The following is a 17,298-nucleotide window of genomic DNA, read 5'->3' as shown; positions in this document are numbered from 1 at the left end:
GTTTTTGTAGACTCTGACATTTGTCGACAAGGTTATGCTTTGTCAAGGCACATCGTCAAACTAAGACGTCACGTGATTTCACGATACAACCAAAATACGACCCCCTACATCAATGAATGCACTTTTCCGTTTACAAAAAGCAAACACATCTGATTCTTTTTGTGTTTTCACAGCTTGTGCACACCGAGAGAGGCGCCTCTGACCATCCAGTCGTGTGTGCTACCCAGAGACTGCCAGCTGAGCGACTGGAGCGACTGGTCGCCCTGCTCCAAGGCCTGCTCCGACTCCGACTTGCCCGGTGGCTGGCGAGCGCGCCGCAGACAAGTGCTGCAGTTCCCCACGGGCGAAGGCACCGAATGCCCGACGCTAAATGAGCGGGAGCCCTGCGAGCCTCAGGGGGATGTCGTGATGCCCTGCGCCATGTGAGTGGACTGGTTAGCTTGTTGTTGGTCTGACTGACTTGAGATCAGATCTCAGTGACATCATGTAAAATTTGACTAATCTGAATCTAATCGAATGTAACTTGACTTCAAATCAAATTTTCCTAAAATAGCACCTGACTTGTCTTTTCACGACTCCCAGCTACGCCTGGAGGACCACCGAGTGGTCTGATTGCCGAGTGGACTTGCTCCTGGGCCAGCAGGACCGCCGCCGCGCCAACCTGACTGGACTCTGCGGCGGGGGTCTTCAGACCAGAGAGATCTATTGCGTCCAAGCCAACGGCGAGCTCCTCAAATACGTCAGCGACGTCCAGGAGAACGACAAAGGTAATCACACTGAAACTGCTACGCTCTCTTTTTTGCAACTCTATTGCTAACTCAAACAGCAGCACCCTCACAGGCACGCAGATTCAAGTGGGGAGGTTTGTCGTCACAGAAAAGGATACGATCCATCACATAGGTGTACTGTATCGTAACTGAAAACGATTCATCACAAAATCACTATTTGACTTTGGCGTATCCAAAACCACATTATCAAATTACAGTTAAACACACCCCCACACACACACACACGCACACCCCCACCCGCCCACACGCACACACACCTTGAAGAGTAGCCTGGTTATCTCTGAGAAGCAGGAGCTCTCCCTCGACTGGTGTGTGTTCGTGAGCAGGCAGGGGGTCATATAATCTCCCAGCGAATCCGCGAGGTCCACCATCGCAAAATCCAGCTTCATGCGGTAACACATCAGCAAAACACCCGCTGCGACTCACTTCCGATTAGATCTCTGTGAAATTATGTACGACAAATTTACAAGATTGAATTTGACTGACCGCAAATCAGTTGTTTCTGCTCGACCTGACGTTTGTGACTCTCATTCTTAAAATGGCTTAACACGCGTAGCTCAGACTTTGGGTGAAATGGTGTCATGCTTGACTTCCCTTGATTGACTTGTGCCTAATATCCCCGCCATGCTTGTGTCCTGTCCCGTGTTTGTGTGGCTAATAGCTAACTGCTAGTAGCTTGTTTAGTTAGCCTAGCTAGTAGTTGATTAGCGCTATCTGTCCTTATTATTCCAGCGGGTCAAATCCAGAGACAACAGAAAGCTAGCGTACCCCCTCTCCTCTCTGTCTCCTTCCACATCACAGGTAGGTGGTAGTCCGCCTTAAATACTCCGCTCCATCCTCTACTTCCTTTATCTGCTTCCTCCTTTTCCTCTAGCCCCTTCTCATCTTCGTGCTCCTCTTCCTCTCATCATCCCCCTCTTCCTTGTCTTCCTCCTCTGTGTTTCTCCTTTTCCTCTTCTCCATTTTCTTCCAGCCCTTGCGTTCCTCCTTTACTTCTTCCTTATGTTCCTCGTCCTCTTCGTGCTCATCTCTTCCTCCTGCTGCTCCTCCTCTCCCCTGTGTCCTCCTGTTGCCTCTTCATTTTCATCTTCATCCTCCCCCTCTTCTTGGCTCCTCTTCCTCTTCATTCACTTCCTCATTTTCCTCTTCATCATCCTCCTCGTAACCTCCTTTTCCTCTCTCCACTTTTCTCCTCCTCTTCCTCTCTTCTTTCTCTTCTCTTTCCTTTCTCCCCTCCTCCTCTAACCCCATTTCCTCTCCTCCACTCTTCCTTGTCTTCCTCCTCTGTGTTTCTCCTTTTCCTCTTCTCCATTTTCTTCCAGCCATTTTCTTCCAGCCCTTGCGTTCCTCCTTTACTTCTTCCTTATGTTCCTCGTCCTCTTCGTGCTCATCTCTTCCTCCTGCTGCTCCTCCTCTCCCCTGTGTCCTCCTGTTGCCTCTTCATTTTCATCTTCATCCTCCCCCTCTTCTTGGCTCCTCTTCCTCTTCATTCACTTCCTCATTTTCCTCTTCATCATCCTCCTCGTAACCTCCTTTTCCTCTCTCCACTTTCTCCTCCTCTTCCTCTCTTCTTTCTCTTCTCTTTCCTTTCTCCCCTCCTCCTCTAACCCCATTTCCTCTCCTCCACTTCTTTCTCCTCCTCCTCTTCCCCGTTTTCCTCATGCCACCTTATTTAATTTTCTTCTCCCCTCTTTACTCCTCCTCCTTCTCACTCTTTCTTTGTCTCTTCTTCACTCTCCCCTTTTCTTCTTCTTGTCCACTTCTTGTTGCCACTCCTCTCCCACGAGTCTTCAAATGTTCCCTTGACTTTCCGCTTCCTCTTTTCTACGTCCCTTCTTCCTCTTCTCCATCTGCTTCCATAATACAGCTTGTAGTCGGCCTTCTGCCTTCTGCCTTCTGCTCTTCCTCAACATCGTGAGTGTCCCAGGAAGTTGTCCCCGATCCTCACAACTCCTCGTCATTAGTCTTCCTCATCCTTTCAATCTCCCCATGCTCTTCCTCGTTTCTCCCCTCAGAGGTTTTCCTCTTCATTTCTGCGCTGCTTCTCGTACGAGTATACGTGGACGTTTTTTTTTTGTCCAATCAGACCACATTTCAGATTCATCCTCACAGGGGCAAAGCACTGGCCCCTTGATGATGTTCTTTGGTTGATTTGTCAGAGCAAAAGTGTTTGCTGAGGAAAGCAGCACATCAATGCATTTTATAATCAATTCTTTCTCTGAAGTGATTAATGCCCACCACAAAAAATAGAATGACCTATGATGCCACAAGATGCCAGCAAAGCAATATTTTTGATTGCTTTGGCCTGAGCACAAAAAAGCGAATAGGTGACTTTTTTCCTTGAAAATTATTAAATCGTCTTTCCCCGTTCAAATGAATGGAAATGCTATTAATACGTTCCATCTTTCTACAAAAATACGACAAAAAATGTGAGTGATGTTGTAAATATTGCTGTGATCGACTCCATGTGATATTTGTGGCACAGCACAATGGGTGGATGGAGTCGCATGCTATTAGAATTGCATTTTGCTTTCATATTGAAGACGTGATAGCGGCGGTTTTAAACGTTAGATTAAGTCAGGTTAAGACCCCACTGGAGGCCTACGCACCAAATGAACCGCCCACCATTGGCTAAACTAATATGCAAATGAGCATTCCGAGCTGTCAGTCACCACAACAACAAACAAAACCAGCACTTGTTAGGTGTATTTTCCTAACAAGGCGTGGATTAACGGTGGCTCCACAAAACCGCTGTTTAATATGTGTGAATTTGTGCGCGTGTGTGTGTAGCAGAGGAATTATTTATAAGTGCAATTGGCCTCTTTGCATTTTAAAAGCCCCCCCGACTTGACTTCTGCATTGAGGATTTGTGATTCAGCTCTTCCGATTTTTAAGCTTCTGCATGTCTTGCAGGAGCACGGGTCGGATTTTTATATATTTATTTTTTTTGCCGTTTGTGGAAATATTAGGCGCTCTGTGTGGGAGCAAAGTCAGGATCAGCATTTCTTCCTTGCCTGCAAATAGAAACATTTCAACTTTTCATGAACAGCACGATTTAAAGTCCAACACAGTTTGTTCTGGAACGCCATGCCAATTCTTTTTTTTTTTTTAAATAGGAAATTATTGAAATTGGAATAATCTGTCCCTCATCATAACATCTGTATTTACTCAATAAATAAATTGAAATAAGAGAGACTGCATTAAATTCTTGGGTATTTCACCAACGGACAAACTAATCTGTTAGCGAGAAAACGACAGTTGTTTGTTTACATTAAAACAGGTTTCAGCATGAAAGCACAATTTTCACTTCTATTTAAAAGTAACTATCCACTTTAGATAATTGACGCAGTTTTCGTTTTTTTCTGGATTAGGAAGAGCTAACGCATCAGCTGTCAAACTGATACCATCTTTTTTTTTTTTTTTTTCCCCCCAATAGCGGCGCTCCCGGTGGAGAACCGTCTGTGCGGAGGCTCTGTTCCTGATCGATCACAGCTGTGTCAGTTGACCTGTCCTGTCGAGTGCCAAGTGTCTCCCTGGGGTGCCTGGGGGCCGTGCACCTTCGAGAGCTGCGATGAGCAGTCAGCCAAGAAGGGTAACGCAAATTCTTCATTTTCTCTAAGCTCATGTTTGGTGAAGCAGCGTTTGGCTCCTTATTTCTGCCGTTGTGTTTTAAGTTGGCCAGCGGCTGAAGCTCGTGTGTACTGCGTTCCATGTCTGGACGTAGCCCGCGGAATCACTGCCTGTAAAAAAATGTAGTGTTCACTTTTTACAGTGTACTAAATTTCTTCCACTTTTGACTTATGGACCTGTGATAAACTTTATTGCAAATGAACATGCAATCTTCATAACACAGATGGAGGACTGGAAGCCTGATAAAGCTAAAATGGTCTCAGAAAATCTCCAAAAATCCCAGTGGGCACTGAATAGTCCTTGACTGACGTGTTCATTCATGAAAAATGTTAACTTCACTGAAAGCTGTCTTGTTGATAATGAAAATGTACGTTCAAGTCATTGGAAGATTCAACTTGAAGTTTAATGATTCCTTGAAGCTAATGTGGAGGAATACATTTGCCTTCGGTTTACTGGACTCCAATCATAAAGTTCCTCAAAGGCACAAATTAACCTTAATGTTTATGAAAACATGTACCTTGAGTTCACCTAAATTCACTTTGATGTTTCGATTCACTCAAGAGTGCGGTGCGTTTGATGTTAAAAAAATCCGGTATATTCCCAAAGTACATACAGCCTCCAGCTATTGCCGTATTCTCTTTAAGACGCCGTATCTGTATTGCAGGTTTCAAACTGAGAAGGCGCCAGATCTCCAACGAGCCCACAGGCGGTCCCGCCAACTGCCCACACCTGGTTGAGGCGCTACCCTGCGACCAGCCCAGCTGCTACAAGTGGCGACCAGTCGGCTTGGACCGGTGCGTTCCCGTTGATCAAAAGCTGTGCGGGCCCGGAACGCAGCTCGCCCGGGTCCTGTGCGTCAACAGCAAGGGTAAGGTTGCCTCAAGATGCTACATTGTCTTTGATATTTGGGTTCAAAGAAAGCGAGACATTAACTTTGATGTTTATGAAGACACTTCCTTGATTCTAAGTTGTTTGTGATGCTTGGATTCAAGGCTTAACACTGACCTCATTGAAAGGTCTGAGTTGGCTTTTTGTTAAAATAAAGAACTATATCGCCATGCCAGATGTGACTGTGCCACATTTAATTTTAAGTCAGCAGTGTTCACACCCACAACGGCGCTGTACGTCTTTTTTAAATTCGCCGGATGTGTAGATTTATATCACACACAAAATGGACTGGGTTAGATTCATCAAAGACTCCAAGTTGTCTTTGATATTTACGGAAATTAGTACCTACGGTCTTTTTGAGTCTCTAGATTGTCTATGATATTCAACAAAATGTGCGCTTTGGGTTAGTTGATTTCTTCAAATTGTTTTTGGATGTAAAATGTGATTTTTGGGTTCTTGGAAGAGTCTTAATTGTCTGTTCAATATTTAAAATCAAAGATGGCCGAAACTTGGCATTCATTGATTTTATGAACTCTAGATAAATGAATTAAATTAATTAAAAAATCTAAATAAATTCTATTGAAGAGTCAAGTTTGTTTTTGATGATCATGAAAAGCTTTTAAGTCGCACCGGATGCTCAAAGTTGTCTTTGGGTTTGAGGTTCTTCAAAGAGTCAAAGGTGTTTTTGATATTGCTGAACCTGTGTACTTTAGGTTAATCGAAATCAAAATTGCTTTTTGATGTGTACTTTAGGTTGAATTATCTTTTTGGTTTAAGAAAACATCATGTGACTCGATTGTCTTTGTGTACAATAGGTTACTCAAAGACTCTAAATTGACCTTGAAGTTTATGAATATATTAGCGAAAGGCTCGTGTGAGTGACAGCTGGTCATTTTCAGCTTTCCTCCGCGATGCGGAACGGCCTATGAAAAAGCGAGCACTACGCTCCTTTTCATGAAAAATGCTTCCCTGCTTTGATGATTTTTATGCATGACACAACATTTTCCTCGACTCGCCACCCGCCATAACGCTGACTCTGACCTCCTCCTTTCCACAAGCAATTAACTTTACTTCACCACTAAATCAAATCATCCTCCAAGCGGATCTCTCTCCTTGTGAATTTTATCACTCCTTTTTTTTTTTTTTTACATTTTGTATCGTTTACTGGCCATTTTGTTTTATTTCGTCTCATGAAAGCATATCCGCCATCAATGTCATTCACTTGTAAATGTTAGACCTCATCACGTGAATGGATTGGTCCTTGATGCCTCCAGTGCCGAGACAAACCGCAATGATTGATCGACCTGCCTCTGATCCTTCTTCTGTGGGATGAAAATAGATTTTCTTCTTCTTCTTTGAGATTTTTCAAGATTGGCTGATGCTCTGCTGCTTGAAAAGGGCTCAAATTCATCGTTGTCTTTGACTACAAAATCCTTGTTTGTTGATTAAATAAAATCTTTATACATATGTTTATGAGAAAAACACGTTTTAGGTTCACTGTCTTTTGTTTCTGTATTTTGCAAACTCAAGATTTCTTTATTCAGGAAAACATTGCTTTAGTTCATTGAAGCCAAACCTGTCTTTGATATTTATTAATACATTTGCCCCAAGTCCACTGGAGACTCTGACTTTTATAGGCTTTTTTTCAAAAGCTCTAAATCACTGGTGGGGAAACGTTTTGATTGGAGGTCCACAATGGGTTCTAAAATTTGACAGAGGGGCCGGCCGGACAAGGAGCAGATGGATGGAGTGTTTTGGTAACCTCACCTCATCTGGTAAAAAAAAAAATTAATGTAATTTTAAATGAAAGTGAACAAAAGCATTACAACAATATATATGTCTTTAAAAAACCACAGTATTTTGAAAATAAAACATGGTTTATTCATCCAATTTTTTCAAGTTCGGTGGGCCGGATTAAAACGTGTAATGGGCCACATGTGGCCCCCGGGCCGTAGTTTGCCCACACCTGCTCTAACTTGTATTCCATGTTTCACTTCAACAAAGGTTAAAAAAAAAAAAGTGACATTGATGTGTCCTAAGTTGTCTTTGATGTTTACAAAATGGTCTTCCTTATGTTAAGGTCTCAAAATTGTCTTTGACTGAATTCTCTAAATTGTCTATTTTTCTTTCAGATTTTTTTTTTTTTTTTTTTTTTTTTAAGATATGAGTCGGTACAGTGTCTTTGTTAGTGATTAACACATTAAGTTCACCGGAGACTTTAAATTTTCTCCCATGTTTGCAAAACAGGGTACATTAACCTTATATTGAACTGTTCAGAAAATTAGTAGGCGGGGGACACCCTGAACTGGTTGCCAGCCAATCGCAGGGCACACGTAGACGAACAACCATGAAACCTCTGTCTGTGTTCATTACAAATCTCTTTGATGTTGTTTACAAAAATAATGAAATTATATACTGTATTGCATTTGAAATGAACGTGATTGTATTTGAGCTTATAATGGCAATTTAAAAAACAAAATCAATACGTACATTTCGCTCACATACTCATATGCCGGCTTCATAGATATATCACGGGTAATTAATAATTCATCTGCTGCCCATCTGGGTTTAAAATTTTGATTTTATTCCATATGCTGTGCCGCTCAAGTAATGGCCTGTGCATCCATATAAAAAATGTCATCCGTAAACGAGGTCCAAATCGGTTAACGTGTCAATATGAATTATAACAACACGGGAGGGCCATGATGTGGAGTCATTGATGCTTATGTAACTTAGTGGAACACTTTTTTAATTAGTTGAAAGGTTTAAAGTCATCCCTGAACTGCTTAACCAGTATTCGAAAGAAATAGAAAAATAAAAAATCATCACATATTAAAAATACAAACGGTTACACTTACAAAATAAAGCAAAATTTCTGACAAGAAAAACATTAAATGCAATCATGAATATGGGAAAATTTTATTTACATTACAAAATTTAAAAAAATATATAAAAGAAATGTAAGCAAAAATCCAATACAAAAAAAATTGCATACAAAATTAGATGCAAATATATAAGGTTAACAATGCAAAATTTCACAACATATTGGACAAAAATACACAAAGCATTAATTTATATTACACCGTATGGAAAGTGTTTTATTACAGCTCCAGCTGTTGTGAAATGCACAATATGAATAAAGTTGTATTGTGTATATATAAATGATACAACAATCTTTGAAGCAAAATACAAAAAAAATGAATTTATTTATTTTTTTTTTTTAATTTTACATTTATGTTTGCTGATATTTATTTCCCTGCATGGACGCTCCTTGACCGTGTTGCGTTTGTGTTCAGGCGAGCCGGTGGATGAGAACCTGTGCTCGTCCACGCCACCTCCGGATCCCGTGGCCTGCCAGGTGCCTTGCTCCAGGGACTGCGTGCTGAGCGACTGGACGTCTTGGTCCACCTGTTCGCAGACTTGCTCCAGCAAAACCGTGGAGGGAAAACAGATGCGGGCGCGATCCATTCTGGCTTACAATGCCGGCGAGGGTGAGTTCACGAATATCACGTGACCATAACATTTTACAGAGACTACTCGCAAAAGGTTTGGGATATTGGGCTTTGGAGTGACATTTCCGAAAGAACGTAAAATGTATTATGACCTTTACAGGTGAAATTAATTTGACCTTCTGTAAGCTTTTGAATGTCCTGTTGAATATTTCAGTGTTTTTTGCTGTTCTCTAAGAAGGCGCTGTAGGGCAAAATTCACAACATTTTTATTATTTTTTCTTACTTTTTTGTCACTCTTCCGCTCTCTATTGAAACCTGCTGATGACACAATGTGACACTCGAAGATCAGTGGCCACATTCCTCTCAGAACATCCTGCATTATTAGCCGTTTATTTGTGTACAATATTAAATTATTTTGGGTTGTGTACCCAGAGTCACAGTTATGTTTTAAATATATTTTTTGTGTATTTTCTGTTTGAGCGTGAGGTGACTAAAGTTGACTAAAGTCAGACTTTCCACATGTTTGCACTTCTCACTCTCTTAATCAAAGTGACAAGCCCAGATTCAGCGGCTAATCGTCATCTTCTTCTCAAAAGCTGTGCTGATCTCAAATCCACGGAAATCAAATCATCAAATTAAGCTCACCTGTAAATCTTATCGTTCATTTTTATTTGACTCTGAATTTTCCCTCCAAAGGCCATTATCCCAAAGGTTTTATGAGTAGAGTGTGACATCACTTCCTGTCTGTCCTCTCTGGTTACAAGAGTGTGTTTGTCTTGTGTGTCCTCACTCGCAGTCACTGCCATGGTTGTGGCCTGGATCACAGTCATGGAGGGTAACGGAAGCAGACTAGTTTGAAACCTCTAGTTAGCTTGGTTAGCATGCTAGCACATCCCAAATGTGGTCATGAGATTGACAAATGTCTGTCATCTTTTTTGTAGTTCAGTTCAGGCTTGTTTCTTTGCAGTTTGTTACAGGATTGACTGTGTTTTTTTTGTTTTTTTTCAAAGGGCTTTCACGGGTTCCCAAATTTCCGGAACTTTTGGGTAAATATTTGCTGTAAATAGACGAATAATTGTAGTTGTGTAGAATGGCTCTGGATTTCGCTTGACTTTTTGTTAGCCGCTCACATGCTTTAAACATGAAATTGTTGATTGACGCCACATGCTGCTTCATCCCCATCTGATCAATACATTCAACCCTCGCTATATTTTAGTTGATCATTGAAATCCATGTGTTGAATTTTCAACTTGAAAGTTAACTTCAACCAGGAGTGACAAATAAACAAGCTTGAAGCAAGAACACGTTGAGTCTACTGCAATTTGGAGAACAGCGAGGGAGTCTTTTCATTTCCTCAAAGTGATGCTTAGCGACAGTCCTCCATTTCTTGACAGCAAGACTGCTCGAACAGCAACTCAGGAATATTTGAAAGTTTATTTTCATGAATAATTGCGTGTAAAGCGCGTGGGAGGCCTGGAACAATTTTTTGTTAATGGTCTCGATATCACATATAAAGTGGATCTGTAATGTATCCCCCATTTTGAGGGTTCACTTTATATCATCCGGCTCCGGTACATTTCCCATGACAAGCCCAACTGTGTGTCGTCTCAAGGTGGCGCCATGTGCCCCAACAGCAGCTCACTGCAGGAGGTTCGCAACTGCAACGAGCACGCCTGCACCGTGTACCACTGGCAGACGGGCCCGTGGGGACCGTGCGCCGAGGACCCCTCGTCGGCGCCGCTCAACGCCACCTCAGCGGGGGCGGTCGTGCGCCTTGGGAGCTGCTCCAAGGGGGCCCAGACGAGAAAAGTCATGTGTGTGCGTGTCAACGTGGGACAGGTGCCCCCCAAGAAGTAAGCTCTCTTTGCTGCTGCTCCATTTAGACTTGTGGAAAATAAAGTTTTATTTAAAGGAAAGTTGCGCAATACAAATGAAGACAAATACCAAAAAGAATACGCAGAGTTAGTTGTTACGTTGAGCGCAGACTACTTTTTGTTAACAAATTAGCAGGTGCGTCTATGGCAGGCGTTTGCAAACTATGGCCCGGGGGGCCACATGCGGCCCGTTAAACGCTTTAATCCGGCCCGCCGAATTTGAAAAAAATTAAATGAATAAACCTTGTTAATGTTTTATTTTCTAAATACTGTGGGTTTTCAAAGGCATATATATATTATCGTAATGCTTTTGTTCACTTTCATTTCAAATCAAATGTATTTTTTTCTCTCCGATGAGGTGAGGTTACCAAAACACTCCATCCATCTGCCCCTGGTCCGGCCAATCAAAAAGTTTGCCCACCCCTGGTTCATGGCGAGGCTGCTTCGTGCATCCAAACACGCTAGTATGAAAATGAAGCTCCGCCCCTTTTTATGCCTAGCACAAGGACACCACCCTATGAAATTAGGTCTCCAGGTTTCTTTTTCCATATTATCCACCATCAACAAGTTACACACTTTTCATTTCACTGTCGCGGCTCCACCACGATAGCCACGGGGAAAAAGGTGCGCCGTCTGCTAGACAAATGTAAATATTGAAAACCACAATGTGCGTATCTGTGCATTTAGAATTAACAAGGAGGATGTGTTTCTGAGAGACAGATGCTTCAAGTGAATCCGGGCTTAATAAATTGCTTAAAATTAAAAAAATAAATAAATAAATAAAAAAAAAGGAAAACTGATGACAGACTTTTAGCTCTCCCGAGTGGTATCTCCCCTTTGCAGCCACGCTCGGATAAATAAAAATCAAACGCGTGCTTTCCAGGAAGCCTAATTAACTGCTGCCACTTGTCAGTGACGATAATGACAGTAATTAAGTGCCACTGATACTTAAAGGCAATTTAATCAGCAGACAGATGCTAATAAATATTTCTGCTTTTGCTCCAAGGACTTAATGACTGAGTCTGCACCGAGAAAGATTGAAAACATCAAATCTGTGATTTAGAGACCAAAAATATGTTCCACGATATATTTTTTTTATACCCCTCCTGCTTTAAACACAGAGAAACCTATCAAAACGCACCTTTTAAAAATAATCCTTGTCGCTACTTGTCAGTCTTTTTCTGACAAGAAATGGGAGACGACAAAAAACAAGCGTTTGTTGTTTTTGAAGTTTGTTCTATTCGCGGCTGCGCGCAGGTGTCCAGACGCTCCTCGACCCAGCACAGTGCGTCCGTGTCAGCTGCCCTGCAAGAAAGATTGCATCATGACCCCTTTCAGCGAGTGGACGTCCTGCCCAGATGTCTGTGACGCAGGTAAACCAAGCAAAACAAAAGAAATTGCTTCTGGGCACAGATTACTTCGCTGATGGTGACTCATTCATATGGCTGCAAAACAGACGACGCCATTGATTGTTTTTTTTGGGGTTTTTTCCATCACGTGTTCCATTGCAGGACATTTTGCTTTCATTTAGCGTACTTTTTAAATGGATTTCATAGAAATAATTCATCGGATGCTGGGCCACCGAACTGTAATTGTCTTTGATGTTTATCTGGTCAATGTGACTAAAATGTCTTTGGTGTTTACGGAAACATAATATGATCATACAAAATTCCAATTGTCTTTTGATTTTTACAACAATACGTATGTTATGTTCACTGCTTCCCAAAATGTATTTGAGGGTCATTGAAGACTGACTTGTCTTTAATCCATGAGCAAAAAAAAATTTCTTTGATGTTTACAAAATATATACAGAGGGATTGTTTTTGATGTTTGTTAAAAAAAAATTGTGGAGAAGTCTTAAGTGTCTTTGATGCTCGATGGAAAAACACAAATTAGGTTTATTTTACCTTGCCTGATTTTCATAATAGTCTTTCAAGATAAAGTCTCTAAATGGTCTTTGATGTTTGGAAGCATACATACGATGTGTTTGTTGATCTTTTCAAATTCTTAGGTTTTTATAAACACACATTGTCTTCTGTTTGACATTCTGTAATGAAACCAAGTAAGTTTGTTTAAGATTTCATTTTTTATTTTTTTATAAAATGTGTACAAATTACCCTAATATTTGCCAAAACATCCAGGAGTTTCATCGAGAACTCTAAATTGTCTTTGAATTTTTTTTTTAAATATTTTATATAATAATATAATAATTTTTTGTTAAATATTTTCAAAAGGTGTTTGATTTTCCGAAAACACTAATCATATTCTAATTGTGCACTCTAAATTGCCGTGATGTTTACCAAAATGTACATCAGGTTAATTCAATACCCAAGTGTCTTTGATGTTTGTGTGTGATGTTCATTGAAAACCCAAAATTGCTCTTGATGTTTACCAAAAGATCCTTTAGGTTAATTGACTACTCTAATTGTCTTTTATGCTAACGAAAACATGCATGTTAGGTTTGTCAAAGACTGTGCTAGTTTTATGAGAATATTGACTTGCGTTAAACATTGACGTCACAAACTGGAACAGGCCGCATCAGATTCATTAGCTAGCCAACCCTGCTCACCTGTGCCTTCTTGCGCGTAATTAATTTGACAGAACGACGACCTCTGGATGAACTTGTATTTTTTTTTTTTTTTTTATTGCACCGGGTGTCAGCAAAGATGTCGTTGATGTTTTTGCGCTGTCTCAGGTTAAGCTCACGCAAACACTCGTTATCGTCCACATTGACGACCTCATGGCGTCAGTAAGTTTGCATTTTAATTGGACGCCGCTTTATCTTGGTTGATAAATGGATGCACACCTGCCAATTTATTAGGTACACCTCAAAGCGTCCAGTACGAGTTAATAAGAGTCGTGTCAAAAACATTCTGCGTTGATTTTTTTTTTTTTTAAACATGTTAGGTGCATGTGTCTTTGATGTTTAGAGTCAAACTTGATGTTTAAGATGATATGTTCATGACTCAGTTGTGTTTGAAGTTTACAAAAATAAGTACGTCACGTGAATTTAAATGAGAGTTCTCTTTGATGTAGCCCCACAAAAAAATCATATATTGAAAATGTACTCTAAATGGTCTTTGATCACTTCAAAAACATGAGTTTCTTTTAGAACTCTGAATTGTGAACATTAGGTTAATTGAAGATTCAAAATAGTCAGACACGTTTGTTTCGTTTGTTGATGTCTTTGATTTTTCACAAAAGCTATAAATTGTTTCTGTAAAAATTTACTCTTTGATGGTTCCCAAAATATTTTGTTCCACTGCGCCAAATGTTCTCTAATGTTTGCAAATATGTTGTAAATATTTATTTATGTTGGCGAAAAACACACGGTCAGTTCTCTGAAGACGGAAGATTACGTTAATTGAGGATGCAAACGCCTTTGACTCTCTGTAACTATGAAGTAAAATTTGGCGCATCAGATGCTGTTTTTGTCCTGTCACTCGACTTTTGAACAATCAATTCTTCCGATATTCGCGTTCGAAATTTAGCCTGTTTGACATCCTTCTCATCACGTGTCTTTAATTTCTCAGCCGGTAACGCCGTGATGACCAAACAATACAGGAAGCGTCTCGTCATCCAGGCGCCTTCCAACGGAGGTCAGGATTGTCCTGAAGTGCTGGAGGAGGAGAGGGAATGTCAGCCACCAAAAACGTGTCTAGGGTTCAGGTAACCACAAGCTTTCTCGTGCTTTTTCTCTGCAATCCCTAAAAAGATGCAAATATGTTTGTCTCCTCACATCTCTGGAAATATTTGTGTGCGTGTGTGTGTGTGTGCGTGCACGTGCGTGTGTGTGTATTAATAGAAGCGCGTGGCACCTTGTTGTCAGGTATAATAAAAAGTGATGTGTGCAAAGGGACGTGTGTCGAGATGACTAATTAAGTTACAGTCATGCGGTGCGCGCCTTTGATGAGGCATTCCTCCTTATTTGTTTGTGCGCTCACTCGAAGACGCCGCTAATAAACATGGAAAACGCTTGTCTTTGGTGACCTCACAATCAGGCGGGAACATCAAGTCATGATTCCTTTCGCTTCAACACACGACATTTAGCACTGCCAGTGACGTGAGTGGAAATATAATTCCATGGGTGCCTCGATGTTGGGAGTGGTCCAACTTTCAAGATACGAGCTTTCCATCGGATGAATTATTTTTGCTTTGAGCACAAATTTGAGATACAAGTATGGAGGCAGGTGGCTCAAGCTATTGACTGTTCACTCACAGTGGCAAACTTCATTGGCACGTAGGCTTACAATTAGCATTGATTTGGCTTGTTACCTTATATGCAACAGATTTGTGAACACAAATGGTGCAGCAACACAAGAAGACATACCATTTGATAATACTCACAGGCACATCTTCTTTATCCTCTGTGAAGAAGGACTAATATTACTGCTCTACTGAGACACAGAGAGAAAAGCAGAGGCGCGAGTACATCATATCTATATGTGTGTCATACTGGCCCCAGGTGGCCAAGGTGTGTATGCCAGAACGAGTGCATTGAAGGAGAAAGTGTGAAAACAATTGTTTAATTTGTTTTATTCAACGTGGTTCTACTTTTTAGGTGTGCAACTCTAAATTTGGACTTGCACATATACTGTAAAATACAATCTCTTAAAAATTATTGCTGTTGCGGTGGGCGTAAATAATGATCCACGATACAGTTGTGGTACACTACAGATGAATAGCCGAAAATAGGCTACACAGGGGGGGAAAAAAAGTGAATCCATGAATTCATAACTAGCAACTTCCAGTGTGCGGGGGTTGACTGTACTGTATATCTGGTGTTGTGATCCCTTCCAGGTGGAAGTCCCACAAGTGGAGAAAGTGCCAGCTGGTTCCTTGGTTCCTCAGGCAGGATCGACCCGGCGCTCAGGAAAACTGCGGGCCGGGACTTCAAACACGAGGTACCTACGGCGAGTTCTCCCTTGTGTAGAGAAACAATAGTGGTGGGCGGTGCATTTGTTACCTGTGCGTTCCGTGGGGACATATTCGACTTCATCCACCTCCAAAATCTGTCAAAATAATTATAAAAAACATCAATTGCCTACAAAAATGCAACACACTGTTTATCGACATTATGAACACCTGGAGATGCTTTTTTTTCCCCGAACGAACATCTCTCAGACTCGATTTACTGTAGTAATTGCACTTCATCTCTTAGCTCCAATTAAATGGAACTTATGATGATTATTTTGGTTCTCAATTGCTTCTTCACACAGCCGTGTTTTTACCAACTTTGAGTCTCTCTCTCGCTCTTTCTCGCAGTACTTTATCATATATGAAAAATATATAATGTATTAAATATTTATCAGCAATGTGATGTCCCGAGTTTTTATTTTACACTTTGGAGATCAGCACAATAAATATTTTCAAAATTATGTCATATGTAATCGCAATTTTAGGCCCTGCTCAAATGACAACACAAAGGCTGAAATCTAACTGGACCCCAAAAAAAATATATAAATAATTGAATGTACACATTAGAAGCAATGCAACCAGATGAATTGCTGGGAATAAATTAAGATAATTTCATGGAACAAAGAGAATTGAGCTTGTCATTGTTGGTCAATGCTTGCGATATTAGCCTGCCACGGAAAAACACACACACACCACCATCTCAAATCCTCGCATTTATACCTGGAATGATGCCTCCGGAGGCTCACTTGACAGTCTGGATTATTGGTTCTCATTGCTTCCTTCACTTCAGGCCCCTGTCATGCATTTTTAATCAAAGGTGTCTTCTTGATGTTTGGGAGGCGGCGCAGGTGAGGAAGTGAGAAGCTAAACGTCATCTTGTTTCTTTACGTGTGGTGAGGGTGAGAAATCCTGGGTGGCTTTCATAAAAATTAAATTTGAGGGGTCACGCCCAATGATCAATTTCATTATGTTCTCGCCCCTATAGAGAAGCAACAGGAGTGCTTATATTATATTCCACCGTGTTTCCTTCACGGATTTCATTAGTATGAGAAAAAAAAAAAAAAAAAAAAAGGAATCTCCAAAGCACTTTGGTTTGTGAAAGGATAAATTGACTTTGAAGCTTTCAAAACCACGTAGAGTATGTTAGCTTTATGAGAAGAATTCAAATTCTTTTTGGCTTGTTGTTTATGAAAAACACAACTGTAGGTTGACTGAAATCTCCAAACATGAGTTTGATTTTTTTTTTTTTTTATTAAGAATAAGAATTTAATTTGTCTTTGTAAAACCGTAACAAAAACACAAATCCAGACTGTGCATTGTTTTTGATATCGGAAAAAACACGTGAGGTTCATTCATGACTCTAAATCAGTTGTCGCCCAATGTAGTGTCTATGTCCCACCAAGGACCTGTCCTAAAAATAGCTCAGCAATAATGGGACATTGTGATTTTCTAGGAAAGTTGAAGAAGTGATCATTTGTTAACAGCCATGTCGGGAAAAAAAAAAAGGAATTTGGACGTCTTTATCCGTCAATGGCAGTAAATGAGTTCATTATCTGTTTCCTAATTAAAAATAATTTGCGCAAATGAGTTTTTTCAGAAGTGTGTATGTGTCCGTCTGGTAGTCCGTCGCATTAATTAGTCCCAGGAAGTCGCCCTCATTTCCAGAAAGGTTGATGAAAGCTGCTCTAAAGTATCATTGATGTTTTTAAAAACACATCTTTGGTTTGTAAAAAAGAAAAAATTGTTTAC

General features: G+C 40.7%; 1 protein-coding gene across 1 annotated transcript in view; it reads left to right on the top strand.

The window, feature by feature from the left end:
* The window catches only part of thsd7ab (thrombospondin, type I, domain containing 7Ab), an 82,848-nt gene that overhangs the window by 37,485 nt on the left and 28,065 nt on the right, over positions 1–17,298 (top strand). Inside the window, exons 3-12 of the mRNA XM_088306800.1 lie at positions 174–422; positions 583–767; positions 1,521–1,589; positions 4,225–4,380; positions 5,083–5,286; positions 8,603–8,797; positions 10,371–10,611; positions 11,890–12,005; positions 14,166–14,301; positions 15,433–15,536. Coding sequence (XP_088162926.1) covers positions 174–422; positions 583–767; positions 1,521–1,589; positions 4,225–4,380; positions 5,083–5,286; positions 8,603–8,797; positions 10,371–10,611; positions 11,890–12,005; positions 14,166–14,301; positions 15,433–15,536 — 1,655 coding nt within the window. The remainder of the gene's footprint in view (positions 1–173; positions 423–582; positions 768–1,520; positions 1,590–4,224; positions 4,381–5,082; positions 5,287–8,602; positions 8,798–10,370; positions 10,612–11,889; positions 12,006–14,165; positions 14,302–15,432; positions 15,537–17,298) is intronic.

Source organism: Idiotropiscis lumnitzeri, chromosome 10 (assembly GCF_059441095.1).
Source record: "Idiotropiscis lumnitzeri isolate Australia: NSW breed Sydney's pygmy pipehorse chromosome 10, RoL_Ilum_1.0, whole genome shotgun sequence".
Taxonomy (NCBI): Eukaryota; Metazoa; Chordata; class Actinopteri; order Syngnathiformes; family Syngnathidae; genus Idiotropiscis; species Idiotropiscis lumnitzeri.
The sequence above is the reverse complement of the archived record's forward strand: the minus strand, read 5'-3'. Positions and strand labels throughout refer to the sequence as shown.